The sequence below is a fragment of the Martes martes genome, assembly GCF_963455335.1.
Source record: "Martes martes genome assembly, chromosome: 9".
Lineage (NCBI taxonomy): Eukaryota > Metazoa > Chordata > Mammalia > Carnivora > Mustelidae > Martes > Martes martes.
Window position 1 is genome coordinate 102173033 of NC_137896.1, and position 16337 is coordinate 102189369.

General features: G+C 42.6%; 1 protein-coding gene across 1 annotated transcript; it reads left to right on the forward strand.

The window, feature by feature from the left end:
• The first annotated feature begins 396 nt into the window (after window positions 1–396).
• Window positions 397–6407, forward strand: IL1B (interleukin 1 beta). Its single transcript, XM_080813649.1, has 6 exons — window positions 397–458; window positions 1014–1065; window positions 2627–2831; window positions 3361–3525; window positions 4752–4882; window positions 5654–6407. The coding sequence occupies exons 1-6, from the start codon at window positions 409–411 to the stop codon at window positions 5861–5863; spliced, it is 813 nt and encodes a 270-aa protein (XP_080669775.1). The 5' UTR covers window positions 397–408; the 3' UTR covers window positions 5864–6407.
• Window positions 6408–16337: the final 9930 nt, after the last annotated feature.

Consider the following 16337-nt stretch of genomic DNA (forward strand, 5'->3'; position numbering starts at 1 on the left):
GTCTCTCTGTCTCTGTCTCTCTCTCATCCTCCCTCCCTCACCCTTCCTCTCTGCCTGAGGGCTGGGCTTTTCAGAAAACTGCCACATATATTATAGCTATGATTTGTGAAATGCTGTGGGAATGTGTGTTGCTTATGTAGCAGCTGACATCTGAGAGCTCAGGGTCAAAGTCTCTGCTCCAGATCTAACAAATGCCCTCCTGGTTTGGGTTTGGTTTAGCAGATGTTTCCTCTGGACCCAAAGGAATGCTCTTTCATGCATTCACTTGTTCACTCAAAGGTTGTTCCTTTACATGCCTGCCATGTGCCAGGTGCTGAGAGGAGTTCACATATGAAGGCAGCCCCCGTGGAGACTGGCATGGCAGGAGTCACTCATTTTCTCCTCTTTACACAGGTTTCTGAATCAGCCATGGCAAGAGTACCTGAACCCACCAGTGAAGTGATGTCCTATGGCTACAGGTCAGTGGGGATACCAAGACCAGCAGTATGAGCAGAGCTCCTATTTAAAGAGTGGAGTGTTATCTGTGCTTGGAGACCAGATTTGTCCTCCAAAATCCCTCTTCTGGTGGCAAGCACGGCTCTAAGTTAACCTAGTCTGAAGACTGATTTCCCACTGCAAGTTCAGCCTTTGGACCCATAGACCATCCAGATGTTGCTGCTGCAGGGGATTCTTGGAAATGGCAAATAGGAAGAAAAGATTCCAAGTGCACAATACAGGGCACCTCTTGGCAAAGTCTGGCTTGAGAGAGAGGAAAAGCTCAGTGGGGAAGTGGGTGGAAGTCCGGTCTCAGGATCCAACAAGGAGTACCCAGGCTATCCGCCCTGCCTCCTATGGCATTCCACGCATATTACCACAAAACCTGCCGGCAGCTTTCAGCAACTCTAAGGGATATACTATTTGCAGTTTCCTATTAATAATGAAGACTGTTTGCGGGGAATTTAAAAAAAAAAGAAAGAAAGAAAGAAAACTTGTCTGGGAAACATATTTGAGCAATCTCTCTGTTTTCAATACAGTGACAACGAGAATGACCTTTTCTTTGAGGCTGATGGTCCTGCAAAGATGAAGGTGAGACCATGGGCTTAGCTCACAACTCCTAGAGAGACTCTGACATGGGAGAGGCTCCAGGAAAAGGGTCTGGGACACTTTGTTTCCATGGTATTTTGTGATGGAAGGACTTTTACCTCTTCCACTGAGACAGACAAAGATGGAACTGGATGCTGACTTGGTCACTATACCACTCCCACATCACTCATTAAGGCTTGGTGATGATGGCCATGCTTGCAGAGGGCAAGGTGGAAAGGCAGTGGTGATAAAGTTTGCTGCATCTTGTTAGGAAGGCAGACAAGGCTCCATGCAAATTTGATTTTCCTTTTAGGAGGGGGTTCCACCTATGTACATCACTTAAGTCCTTGGGAACTAATGTATGCCTGTCCCCTTTAAAGGTAGGATAGTTTTTCCTCCCTGGGGTGGAGCTTATGACAATAAGATGTGGATTATGTAAACAAAAAGATGATCTTAAACAAGCCATTCCACCCTCCGGGCCTCTGAAAAATAAGGTGAATGAACCAGATGATCTTTGAGCTCCTGGCATCCTGTAACCTTCAATTCTGAAATATTGTCAATGGTGGCTAAGTTTATCCCTGGAAATGGGTGTTTCTCTGACTCTCAACCTTATTTGGAGCCATTTTAATGTTTGAGCTGTCTCTTCTCTTCTGTATGAGGCCTGATGACTTTCCAAGGTGGTACAGCCATCAACCCAGCTAGGTCATTTGGACAGATTAGCAAGCAGCTATCTTTCTTTGACTTTTTTTGTTTCCAATTCTTGGCAGCCTCCCCTAGTCTAATAATCCAGTCCCTACCCTTGTAAAAAGTACATTTCTTTAAATGTTTTTAAAGCAGTCACTGGTTTACTCCAGCCCTGGGTGGGGTGTGGCTTCTCTGTCTGGCCCTTACCCCCACTGCTCCTTCCAACAACTGGGCTCCCTCTCATTGGAAGCCTCAGCTCTGGGCAGGAACTTACGGTCACGCTCAGCTTTCCTCTGTGCACTTAGAGGCCTCTTTAACTGTCCTTTGAGAGTTCAAACCATTATCAACCTCACTTAAGCCTTCATCCAGTTATACAGTTTCTCTGAATAATGGGAAAGTGGGAACATATTTCACAAACAGTAACCACTTTTAAAGTATTTGTAGAATGTAGACCTTGTAGAGAATAATCAAAAACTTGTTGAATGAACATAGATGAATGGAAACTATTATGCTCATCACTGCCGTAAAGAATTAAATACATAGTGTTAGAGCATGAAGGGTACAAAAAGACACAGAGGGTAAGAAGGTATACATTTATGGTTAGGTGGAGCAGTGTATAAAAAATATAAATGAAGTAGACAGTTTTATTCTAAAAGAATACCATATATGCCGGCAGAAAGTCCACAGTTCTGGTTTTGGGTCTGCCTCTAACTTGCCACAGGCCCTTGGATAAACCACTGAACCTCTGTGGGCTTCAGAGAGAGGAGAGTTTAGCATTAGAAGTTCAGTTATCCCCAAGGCCCCTTTGGCATCTCTGAAGGGAAAGCAGGAGTTCTCTGGCTCAACCACCTTAACACACTCTTCCTTGGTCTCTCCATAGTGCTGCTTCCAAGACCTGAACAACAGCTATCTGGAAGAGGAGGGCATCCAGCTTCACATCTCCCGCCAGCTCAATAACAAGAGTCTGAGCCATTTCGTGTCGGTCGTTGTGGCTTTGGAGAAGCTGAAGAAGATATCTGTTCCCTGCTCACTGCCCCTCCAGGATGATGACCTGATGAACGTTTTTCACTGCATCTTTGCAGAAGGTATTTACTGAGAACCTTGGGTAGATAGGAGACCTCAGGTCATTTGCTTCTCAGAGTCCCTAACTCAGCAGTCAACTAAAATGCCCCGAAGCTGAAGCCTTTTAAAAGGAGAAGGCCCAGTAATGAGAGAAAAACAGAGAAGCCTAGACACTAAATGGATTATCTCTTTAGCTGAAACTATTCTTAAATAAGGCCTTGATAACTACTCACATTTGCCAGTCACTCCACCAATCTTAGGCTCTCGTTTGCATTTCCTCCCACAAGTCTCACAATGTCCCCGTTGGGCTAGTGTTACTGCCATTGCCACCTATGTGAGTAGCTCTATTGCTAGTCCACAGCAAGCCTGAACTCACATCTCATGGTGCCAGGTCCAGTGTTCTCACATACCCCACCTTCTCCCCACCAATGTTATAATCAAACTGGCTGTGCATGCTCGGATAGCCTCCAAAAAAACAAATTCTGCTGCCTTCTATCATCTGGCCGGCCCTTCCAATTTTCTTCCTAACAGCTTATATGCTCCACATTTCAGAACCCATCATCTTTGAAGAGTGTGATGATGACGCCTTTGTTCATGATGCACCTCCACGATCCCTGGACTGCAAATTCCAGGACATAAACCAAAAATCCCTGGTGCTGTATAACTCGTATGAGCTTCGGGCGCTCCACCTCAATGGAACTAGTGTGAACCAACAAGGTAACTGGGCGCATCTGGATTCCTTTCTTGGCCTCCTGGCTGCTTGCTAATTCTCCACATCTTTAACAAAGTAGAACAATAAGGCGAATTATGAACATCAATGAAAAAACATTTAATAATGAACATGTAAGCTTTTTGTTTTGGTCCTAGCAATAACACCATGTTGATTCCCTTAGAATGTTCATTTTTCAGCAAGAGATGAGACTCGGAGAAATTAGAATGCTCATCACACCCAGGACTGTTGTCCAGCCAAGTCTTTGAATGATAGCGCAATGTCAGTGCTTCCATTAGAAAGGGGTCATTTGATGAACATGACCTAACGCCTATGGGTTTCTTTTTCCTGTTGTTGAAGTTGAAACTAGAGTGTCAACCAGATAATGTGTCCATCCTCCTTCCCAACCCTGCCCCCTTAACCCTAACATCCTTCCTGCCCAATACCAGATGGCTCCTTGTAGGGAAGTTTTACTGACAAGCAGGAACTTATCTCTCTCTATTGTAACAAGCAGATGTTTCAAGTGGACAGCCCATTACTTGTGGAAGTCTGCCTGGCACCTCGCCACTGTGGCTGAACCCTGTATGCAGGAGCACAGCCACAGGAGCTGCTGAAAGGAGCAGCCTGTTCTCTCCCAAGGCTGCTGACCTTGGGGAGAGGCATCTCAGCCAGGCCAGGACAAACCTGTTTCTTTCTAACTGGGTTGTGAGCTTGACCTAAAGGCCCCCGAGTGAGATGGCCGTGACTAAGGAAAATTAAAATGCGTGTCTATTTGGAGCCACTTTTCCCAGTGAAGCCTCCCCTCTCCAAGTTCCTCCCACTTGTTATCCCGTGTTCCTGACACAGATTCGTGCCTGTTTTCTTTCGGGAGCCCTAATCTACCTCTTTTCTTGCCTTTCACGTTGATCAAATTGTTCTGCTCGTTTGGATGGGCACACCACTGGCCCAAAATGGCTTCCTTCCATTTCCAAAACTTAGATCCCCTAATTCTTCACTGCCACGGTGATGAGGCTCTAAGAAACCCCCAAGACCTTCTTTAGAGAAAAGAATCAACCAACTAAGCCTGCTATTTTCTGTGGGAAGCCAAGTTATCCTATCTGTTAGGCCACAGGAACCTCAGTGCGGCTCCCACAGCAGGTGTTAATTGTATGAGTCCTGGGCTGGGAGTCCAGTGGTTGGGCCAGCCCTGCACTGCTGTGTGTTCCTGACCACAAGGCCCCCTTCCTTTCTCTAGCTGTGTTCCGCATGACCTTCGTGCAAGAGGATGAAGATAATAGCAAGATACCTGTGGCCCTGTGCATCAAGGAAAAGAATCTGTACCTGTCCTGTGTGATGAAAGATGGGAAGCCCACCTTGCAGCTGGAGGTGAGTGAGTACTAGGGGCTGAAGGCTCCCCGGGGCTCTTCTCAAACACCCTTAGGCCTCACTCACTTCCAAGACAACCACCCTTTCCCTACCCAGGAAATTTGGGAGTAAAATACTTGATAATTTTGCATAAATGTAAATAAATTTAATTGTTAGATGCATGTAATTTTTACTCCCACCACAGAAAATTAAGTCATTTTGCTGATATTATTACATCCTGCCATTGCTACCACCCAATAGATGATACAATGTTAGGGTTAGAGGGATTATAACATTGTTAAGTTTACTCCAATTGATAATTGACACTTTAGGAAGTTAATCCATTCAAGCGAGCTGTCACCTGTCATCTCCTCCACTCCCCAAATCACCCTCCACCCCACCCTAACCCCAACCAGCTTTCCCAACAAAAGTTTCCTTTCTAAAATGAAGTCATTCTAGCCAGGGCCATAAGGAAAAATAGAGCAAAAGTCCTTGGAAACTAGAGACTCCTAAAGTTTTAATCCAATTTTCACTTTTTAATAAAATTTCCACCTATATTATGCTCCCTGCCACTTGGTATTAAGTTTCAGAAAAGAGTAAGAATTCTTTCATTCACTACACAGAAAGTTGGGGTCACCAAGATAAATCAGGAGTCTGGATCCTGGTCCTATGTCTCATCAGTTTCCTCTCTAGCTGAACCAGAGAATAACTTCACTAGAGTGTCTTTATCTCTTCCCTTATAAAAATTCTTATTTCTGTTTTTTTTGTTTTGTTTTGTTTTTGTTTTTGCAGATGTTAGACCCCAAAGTTTACCCAAAGAAGAGGATGGAAAAGCGATTTGTCTTCAATAAGACAGAAATCAAGAAAAAGGTGGAATTTGAGTCTTCCCAGTTTCCCAACTGGTACATCAGCACCTCTCAGGCAGAAGCAATGCCTGTTTTCCTGGGAAATAACAGAGGTGGTCACGACATAACTGACTTCACCATGGAACTCTCTTCCTAGAGACCTGTACCCAGAGAGTCCACAAGTGCTAAGTAACTCTTAGTGCTGGTGGAAAGGGAATAGAAGGGTTTAAATGTGACCTCAAGCTGAACTTCACTCTCTAATCAGTGCACAGCTGCCTTCCCTAAATCACTGCTAATAAGATCTCCTGCCTACCAGCCAGGTGGAATAGCCCGCTCTTCTCAGAGCCAATCCTCAGACCCCCTCTGCTAAGTCAGGTCCCTCTCATCACTTCTGCTCACTCGAAGCCAGCCTGGCAGAGGCCGTTACACGTTAGGTGCCAAGAAACCCTCTGTCCTTTAAGCCCAGCTTCTGATGAACAACCACTTAACTATTTATTTATTTATTTATTTATTGGTGGGTTATTCTATTTAAGTCAAGAGGACCAAGAAGCATCAGTGTCTGTGCAAGAGCTATGAAATGAATTTAATTTGCACTAATGTGCCATCTTTCTATCAAGTCCTTTCACCAAGGCTGAAAAAACATATAAGCTCAGATTGTTTAAACAGGAATATTTATGAATGATTAAGTATAATCACACTGCTTCAATGATTCTGAAATAAACTTCACTGAAAAAAAATTTTTTTGCCCATGTGGTAATTGCCTTTTCTTGGATCTGACACAGAAGAGTAAAGATAAATGGGGCCATGAGAATTCTCCTTGGGAAACTGGAAGCCCACTCCTCATCACTGAGCATGGCAAAATATCTAGGAACATCACTAACCAGCAAAGACAAGCGTACCTATCCCACCCCTTCATTTCTGTTTCTCCGCAAAAGGATATTTGGTCCACAAGTTTCATCTGAAAAATGGGATCAGCTGAAGTAAGGCAGGAAGTGTGGGTAGTAACCACTGTCAACAATTTCTCTACCATTTATTCAACAAACGTTTATTAAGTAAATCCTATGTACTAGGAGCTGGGAGTACAGAAACAAGATAGGTAAGGCATTCCTAGTTAGATAGGAGAGGCAGATACATACAAGTAAAAATAAGGCAACATGGCAAATAGAGGTAAGTTAAAGCATGAAAGAAGCAGCCAGGAGGACAACATCTACCGCGAAGGACAGATGGTCAAGGAGGACAACATGAGTCAGACCGAAAAGAATGAGCAGGAGTTCCTTACAAAGAAGGGAAAGGGTTCCCTTAGTACTGGGACTAGTGTGAACAAAAGTATGGAGCAAAAAAATGAATAATAAGGGGCACCTGGATGGTTCAGTTGGTTAAACAACTGCCTTCGGCACAAGCCGTGATCCTGGAGTTCTGGGATCGAGTCCCATTTTGGGCTCCTTGCCCAGCAGGGAGTCTGCTTCTCCCACTGACTTCTCCCCTCTCATGCTTTCTCTCTCTCTATCTCTATCTCTCTCTTCCTCTCAAATAAATAAAAAAAACTTTAAAAATTTAAATAAAAAGTGAATAATAAATGATGTAAGGAGTAAACTTTCCAAAATTGCGGAAGTCACCAGAAGCAAAGTCAAAACACAAAACAATCTAGGGAAGAAATATTTGTAACCTCCATCACAGCTCCTACCAGCTTTCAAGGAGATCCCATATACCTGGAGAGTAGGAGGCAAGTGCTTATAAATTTGAGTCCATAGGGTTAGGGTGCGGCTTATCCTATATGCTTGGGCTGGAGTAAGCCAGTATCTGCTGGGGGAAAGGCAAATGATGCAACGATATGTGGGAGCACATCTAGTCTGAAAGGCAGGTTGGGGTGGGTGGCTGCTACATCACGGTCAATGACGGAAGCATAAGTCAGTGTGTATTCTGTACAGATCTCCTCTCTGCCCCATTCCTATCCCCCTGTGTAGCCTTGCTGAATTATCCACAAACATCTGATTCAACTGGAAGCCAGGGTGAGAATGACCTAGAGAACTGGTGTGACACCCACCCAGGGGTATGGGACCATAGTCAGAGCCTCCTCCCAGTTCCATCACATCTTACCCACATCCTGGCTCCTAAATTGACATTTGGACACAAGCCAAGTGATTAGACTCCCCCACCCCCCCCAGGAAGTCCAGAAACAATGTTTTTCTTATTTGTATGATTGTTTGCTTACACAAAAATCATGAAAATTAAAATCCCTCTCAGAAAGCAAGTCATAAAATCATGAAATGAAGTACGTGGACCAGGAAAGGAAGGTCCGGGAGGAGCAAGGATGGTGCCAGGGCCCTAGGCAGCTCTCTCAAAACAGGGACCTCCTTGTTTCTAAGAACATCGTACCTTCTGGCAAATAGGGCAGCTGGAGATAGATGGGTCCAGGTAAAGCCTATCTTTGGGCAAGTGGGGCCTTCTGGGGACCAAGGTGTAAGGTGTTCCTGGTATTCAGCCACTCCCTTTCTTTTTTTTTTTTTTTTTTGGTTTTTTTGTTTTGGTTTGGTTTTTTATTTCTTTTCAGCATAACAGTATTCATTGTTTTTGCACCACACCCAGTGCTCCATGCAATATGTGCCCTCCTTAATACCCACCACCTGGCTCCCCCAACCTCCCACCCACCCCCCCTTCAAAACCCTCCCTTTCTTGATGAGAGCTTCCACATAGGCTGTTTGAAAGAATCAATGCTTCTCTTTCTCTCTAGCCCCTCCCTGCACCCAAACCCATCAGCTCTCAGAGCCAACAAAAGGTATGACATCCTTCATCTGTCAGGGATGAGAAGTGTGAGCCAAGGGAGTCCTCCCAGTCACCATCTGAGCATCCTGACACTGCCATTCAACCTGAAGAAGCACGTAGCCAGAAGGGTCCACATGGTTTGTATGTGAAGGCTGGGTTTGGATGAGTCCTTGGAGCAGAGGGATATGTGGAATCCAGATACATATAGGAATATCTACACACACTGTGATTTGGCTTTAAAATATAACATATCAGGAACACCTAGAAGAGAAGTCAAGTGTGGGGGCTGAGCCTCAGTGCCCTCCTAGCCACAGGGATGACTTTTGTCCCAAGTATGTAATGTCCTATTGATGCACCAACCATCATGGACCTAACTTCTAGAGCATCAAGTCCAATTCCCTCCCCAAAAGACCCTTCCAGGGCCCAATACTTGTAGAATGTTGGCCTTCCAATGTTTTAGTTTATAAACCACCTATGAGAGTTTTGAAAAACTATGACCTCACCCCTTTGCCAACATACATGTTTAAGGTTAAAATCTAAAAATCTTTGTAATTTTTTAAAAAGATTTTATTTATTTATTTCACAGACAGAGAGATCACAAGTAGACAGAGGCAGGCAGAGAGAGAGGGAGAAGCAGGCTCCCCACTGAGCAGAGAGCCCGATGCGGGGCTCAATCCCAAGACCCTGGGACCATGACCCGAGCCGAAGGCAGAGGCTTCAAACCACTGAGCCACCCAGGCGCCCCTGTAATTTTAAATAGTTAATTGTATATGTTATCATTTCTGGAATATTGTAAATTCAACGTTTAAAAAAAATTGTTACATCACTTGTAAACATATCCAACAAAATCCTAATACCATAGTAACTGTTTCTTACTGTCATCCATCTAAAAATTACATGAACAAATCCCTCTTCAACAGGTGACAATTAACAACATTCCTTTTCTTCTTGAACTGATATTTCCATCCATTTCCCCCATGAAATTTTATCATACTGTAACAATATTATGCTAAAAGCATTTTACTGATCATTCCATGATACTTCTTTGCAACAATAAAAATATGTTCAATTAAAACTTAGTCTTTAAAAATATTTATTTTGGGGGCACCTGGGTGGCTCAGTGGGTTAAAGCCTCTGCCTTCGGCTCAGGTCATGAACCCAGGGTCCTGGGATCAAGCCCTGCATCAGACTCTCTGCTCAGCAGGAAGCCTGCTTCCCTTCCTCTCTCTCTGCCTGTCTCTCTGCCTACTTGTGATCTCTCTCTCTGTCAAATAAATTAATAAAATCTTTTTAAAAAATTAATTTTTATGTAATCACAGAATGTTAAATTTTTTTCAAAATCCTTCTATGTTGAGTCATCATTACAATTATTATTAGTACACAACCAATCAAAATAATATAAACAAATTAAAAACATAATATATTATGAATGTTAATTATAGCAATATGCCTTGATGAGACCAAGCTTTTTTTGGAGGGGAGAAGGGCAGAGAGGGAGAGGAAGAGAGAGAAACTTAAGCAGACTCCACACCCACTGCTGCACCTGATGCAGGGCTTGATCTCACAACCCTGAGATCATGACCTCAGCCGAAATCAAGAGTCAGATGCTTAACCAACTGAGCCACCCAGGCTCAGAGACCAAGCTTTTAAAAACATTATTTCATATACTTATATGTTACTCGAAATTAGAATGATCCTGTTCAACATTGACCTATTCTTATTTTGTTTTTGTTTTTGTTTTTAGGGTAAGTAGTGGGAAAACATGTACATATAAGTAATACATAGGAATGAAAGGAATTTTACTGTAGCAATGTCACACAATTCTTTGAAATCCTTCTAAGTTACTTGCCAAAATTACATAGTCATCTATCACCAAAAATTATGTTTAATGACTTATTAATCTACAACTTACTAAGGTTCTTCTTCAGTTTTGTTGGAAGTTAAGAAATGGAAATCATGGGGTGCTGGGTGGCTCAGTCAGCTGGGTGTCCGCCTTTGGCTCAGGTCGTGGTCCCAGGGTCCTGGGATGGAGTTCCTCATTGGGCTCCTTGCCCAGCAGGGAGTCTGCTTCTCCCTATGCCTGCCACTCCCCCTCTTTGTTCTCTCTCTGTCTCTCTCTCTTTGACAAGTAAATAAATAAAATATTTTTTTAAAAACAAAGAAAGAAAGAAGGGAAGAAAAGAAAAGAAAAATGTAAAGAAATGGAAATCACCAGAGCTGCAAAATTCCTTAGAGTCCCTCACTGAACACTGATATTCCCTTTGTTTGGTGTCCCAGGGGCTCTGATACCCTAGGGCAATCTAACTTCCCAAGGTTAGGAAAGTGTGGGAAGACTGGTATTCTCATCTTTCTTGATGAGTAGGTAAAGGGCAAATGCACAATGGGAAGTGAAGGTCAGTCTGGCCTTCTTTCTGTTACTCATGTGGCTGTCTGCCCTGGTGCTGTTTATTGGACTGGATAAAAGCCAAGAATGACCAAAGCTAATGTCAGGATGCCAGGTGACGATAGTGACAAGATCTAATGGAGCTCTGCTGCATTGTGAGGGGGAGAAGATTGGAGTGGGAGGCTTGGGCCCACTCTTACTTCTGACCTTTTTTCTTCCTCTGTAATAATGCCAGGTAGGGGCAAGTTCAGGTAATCAGCTCTAGTAGATGTGATTCAAGGCAAGGGTCTGGTCTCTATAAGGAGTTGGGACTTAGTGTATCATACAAAACCACTGGAGTTCTTAAACATGGAAGGGATGATGTCCTGATATTTTTTATCACTCTTGCTGTTGTGTGAAGAATGGACCCAGGGGACAGGAAGAGAGGATGACAAAAGTGGAAGCAGACAGGCTAGTTAGGAGGCTGAGGCAATGGACTACACAGGAAATAGCGCTATCTTGAACAAGGGTAATAGGTGGTCGGGGGATATATTCTGGGGCATAGAGACAACAGAACTGGCTGATTGAATAAATGTAGGAGAGGAGGAAAAGAGAAGAAATCAAGGAGGACTCACAGGTTTGAGAGCTGAGTAAGTGAGTAAATGGGGGGGTATTTAAAGAATAGGGGAAGCCTCGGGAAGCAGCAGGTATCCTGTTTGTGGGGGATCGGGTGAACCAGAAGTTCTGTTTTAGCCAAGCTGTATTTGAGATACCTATTAGCCATGAGAATAGAAAATCCAAATCTCCCTTGAGATTCAGATTCAGGAGTAACCAGCATGCAGAAAGCATATGATGCCATAGGTCACCTGACACTACCTAACAAGAGTGAGTTGCTAGAAAAGAGAACGGCCAAAGACTGTGTCCTGAGTATAACAACGTAGAGGGGTTGAAAGGAAGAAATAGAGCCATCAAAGGAGGTTGAGGAGTAACCAGTGAGGTGGGGGAAGATATAAGAGGGGAAAGGACAACAGGAGAAAGAGGGTAAAGCAGAAGGAGGTCCACCAGGTCCAACAATACCAAAAGGTCAAGGACCTGAGAGCCTGGACTTTAGATTTGGTGAGAAAGAGGCTGTGAGGGCCAGAACAAAAGTGAGGACAGAGCTTAAGGACAAAACCTTTCTCAGACCTGATTCAGGAAAGAATGAAAGGCAACAAGTGGAACCAGTGAGTAGGCAAGACTCCTTTGAACAGTTTTGCTATAAAAGAAAAGGGGAAGCAAGAGGGGCAGAGAAATGCAGTGATAGCTGGAGGGGGACATGGGATCAAAAGAGGATGTTTATGTTTAAGATGGGAGTTGTTATAATACACTGGTAGGTTCATATAATCAATCAGTGAGAAGGAGAGAGAGAAATGATGAAGGAGAGAGAAAAATGACACAAGAGAGAAAAAGAAGGATTACAGGAGCCAAAGCCTGGAGTAGGCCATAGGGAAGAAGATAAAGGGAGGTGATGTACATGAATACAGATGCAAGTTGGTCAGTAATATCTGGGGTAAAAATACAAAGCAACTCCTTCCTAACCTACACCTGTCTTCTGAATAAGATGGTACGGAGTGTGCTCAGTCATGCTATCTATTCAGGGGCTTGTGGCCTGTTATTCCTGCCCAGACTGGGTTCTCCTCCCCTGGCACCCTAAGCAGGACCATTTTCACTGCCCAGCTCTTACTCTCAGACCAAACAGGTTGAGCTGCCCTGGCCACTGGCACATTCTCTTGGAGTCATCCTCTGTCAAACTCCAAATGTTGTGCTTTAGCTTCAACCCCTTTAAGGTCCTACTAGATTCTGGAAGAGTCTGAGAGGCATCTCCCTCCTACTCATTATCACATGGCAGCTGTGAGCAGTGGCTATCACAGGTATTAAATGCATAAGAATTTAGGCCATCACAGGCAATAAATGCATAAGAATGCTGAGATTTTAAAGCACCCATTAATCATAATGAGTACAGAATTGTAGTCATCAGCAAACATTCGGGGAAAAGTCAGGTACTAAAGAAATTAGAAATTAGCTGATAAAGCAATAAAAGATATTAACTAGGATCCAGATAAGGGGCAAGATTTCATCTATCTATATCAGGTGGGGAAAGTTGAAAGCAGTTAAGATAAAAATTGGGCATGAAGACGTTTGAAAGATGTCCATGGAGCTGAAACCAATTCCCACTGATTTATCAGTCTGGCCCCAACTCAAAGAATTGACCCTAAGAATTGACTGTGGTTAAGAAATGGAAAAATGTTCCATGCTCATGGATTGGAAGAACAAATATTGTGAAAATTTCTATGCTACCTAAAGCAATCTACACATTTAATGCCATCCCTATCAAAATACCATCAACTTTTTTCAAAGAAATTGAATAATGCTAAAATTTATATGGAATCAGAAAAGACCCCAAATAGCCAGAAAAATGTTGAGAAAGAAAACCAAAGTTGGTGGCATCACAATTTCAGACTACAAGCCCTATTACAAAGCTGTAATCATCAAGACAGTATGGTACTGGCACAAAAACAGACACATAGATCAATGGAACAGAACAGAGGGCCCAGAAATGGACCCTCAACTCTATGGTCAACTAGTCTTCGACAAAGCAGGAAAGACTGTCCAATGGAAAAAAGACAGTCTCTTCAACTCAATGGTGTTGGGAAAATTGGACAGCCACATGCAGAAAAAATGAAACTGGACCATTTCCTTATACCACACACAAAAATAGACTCCAAGTGGATGAAAGACCTCAATGTGAGATAGGAATCCATCAAAATCCTTGAGGAGAACACAGGTAGCAACCTCTTCAACCTCAGCCACAGCCACTTCTTCCTAGAAACATCACCAAAGGCAAGGGAAACAAGGGCAAAAATGAACTATTTGCTCAGCAAAGGAAACAGTCAACAAAACCAAAAGACAACTGTCATAATGGGAGAAGATATTTGCAAATGACATATCAGATAAAGGGCAAGTATCCAAAATCTATAAAGAACTTACAAACTCAACACCTAAAGAGCAAATAATCCAATCAAGAAATGGGCAGAAGACATGAACAGACATTTCTGCAAAGAAGACATCCAGACGGACAACAGACACATGAAAAAGTGCTCAACATCACTTGGCATCAGGGAAATACAAATCAAAACTACAGTGAGATACCACCTCACACCAGTCAGAATGGCTAAAATTAACCAGTCAGGAAATGACAGGTGTTGGCGAGGATGAGGAGAAAGGGGAACCCTCCTACACTGTTGGTAAACAGCATGGAGGTTCCTCAAAAAGTTGAAAATAGAGCTACCTTATGCAATCTCACTACTTGGTATTTACACTAAAGATATAAATGTAGTGATCCGAAGGGGAATGTGCACCCCAGTGTTTATAGCAGTCATGTCCACAATAGCCAAATTTTGGAAAGAACCTAGATGTCCATCAACAGATGAATGGATAAACAAGATGTGGCATATATATACAATGGAATACTATGCAGCCAATCAAAAAAAAAAAAAGAGATGATTGCATGGAGCACTGGGTGTGGTAAAAAAACAATGAATACTTGAATACTGTTACACTGAAAAGAAATAAAAAATTTAAAAAAAAAGAAATCTTGCATTTGCAACAATGTGGATGAAACTAGAGGTTATTATGCTAAGCGAAATAAGTCAATTAGAGAAAGACAATTATCATAGGATCTCTGATATGAGGAATTTGAGAGGCAAGGGGTCATAGGGGTTGGGGAGGGAAAAAATGAAACAAGATGGGACCGGGGAGGGAGACAAACCATAAGAGACTCTTAATCTCAGGAAACAAACAGGGTTGCTGGGGGGTGGGGAGGTAGTGATAGGGTGACTGGGTTATGGACATCGGGGAGAGTATGTGCTATGGTGAGTGCTGTGAATTGTGTAAGCCTGATGATTCACAGACCTGTACCCCTAAAGCAAATAATACATTATATGTTAATAAAAAAAATTGACTGTGGTTTGCATCAAGTTACCCAAGAAGAGACCAATGACAGTCTCACATTCTCAAGCCAATGGCTCACACCAGGTTCCTGAATCTTTGACCCAGGAAACTCAGGGTCAGAATCTTTGGCCTAGGAACTATGTCGGATGATTAATCTGTGATCTGTGCCCCTGTATTAAGTGGCTTTACAACTCCAGGAAAACATTTAAGAAAAAAAAAAGCATAGAGTTGATGACGTAAATGAACCCACAGCTTTAACAATTTTGTGTTTAAAGAAATAAGTTTTAAGATTATCCTGGTAACCACACTTCATTATTTAAGGAGTTTGAAACAATTAAAGAAACTGAAACATTAAAGAATCTGAAATATTATCTTTATAATTTCAATTTGAAATATGTAATTGATATTAGATTTCTGATTTTAATTTGAAGGGTAGAAAACAATTTGCTTATGTTTCTAAAATTTATTTCACTTTTAATAGCCTGATTAACTACATTTTTTTTCATCTGCTCTTTTTGGAGTTACAGGAAATTACTTACGTACTTGGAAAGATTTTGCTTATCAGATTTTTAAGTCTGCCTTGGCAGGCAATTGAAATGTTTGAAAGAAATATATATTAAATTTGTAGATATATTAAATTTTAACTTAAGATATTTAAGGGAACTCGATTAACTGTGGTAGACAAGAGAGTTAAATATTTAGGGAGAATTAATAGGTTAAGCAATAAAATAACTGAGCATAAACTTAAAAAGTGAAGTGGTTCTTCTCATTGTTAAACCCAAAACTAGCTTTATAAACAGAACAGCAAGATTTGTAAATTGAACTTAAAATGTTAAGGAAGTTTTGGAGTTTTTGAAATGTATAATTGTAGTAAAATTAATCATCTCAGTTTAGGGCTCCAATAACTATAAATGTCTTTCCTTATGCACACAAGCAACTCTTAAACGACCCCCCCCCCCAAATTAATTGACTTAATCAAGGAAGTCAGTCTGCCATCAGGGCTCTCAACTCAGAAGACCATGGAGAGAGGTCCCTCCCAAGTAGTCTTTATGAAGCTGGCCTTCCTTACTCCTATCCAGCATATTAACAGTCCATTTGAAACCTTGATGATAGGCAACTATGTTGCTAAGTCTCAGCACTGAGAAGGGAAGGGACCATCCACACACCCCCACACACATACCTACACTTTAGCAACAGAAAAGCAATTCTAAAATGATTCTGATTCTCTGCTTATTCCCACGAACCCCATGAAAAGTATACATAGCCCACGCACCACATTTTTTAAGGTTCTCTGTTTTCTCTCCTCCAGTGCCCGTACCCGCATAGCTGTCTCCACACCTGGACATGGGGCAGGTGAAGGAGAAGTAAAGAAAATAAAGGGGGGGGGGATGGGGCACCTGGGTGGCTCAGTGGGTTAAAGCCTCTGCCCTTGGCTCAGGTCATGATCCCAGGGTCCTAGGATCGAGCCCCCGCATCAGACTCTCTGCTCAGCGGGGAGTCTGCTCCTCCTCTCTCT

Coding starts and splice junctions, on each gene's coding strand:
- IL1B (XM_080813649.1), top strand. CDS start 409: ATGGCAAGAGTACCTGAACCCACCAGTGAAGTGATGTCCTATGGCTAC. Junction 2,832..3,360: donor TCACTGCATCTTTGCAGAAG/GTATTTACTGAG, acceptor TCCACATTTCAG/AACCCATCATCTTTGAAGAG. Junction 4,883..5,653: donor AGCCCACCTTGCAGCTGGAG/GTGAGTGAGTAC, acceptor TTGTTTTTGCAG/ATGTTAGACCCCAAAGTTTA.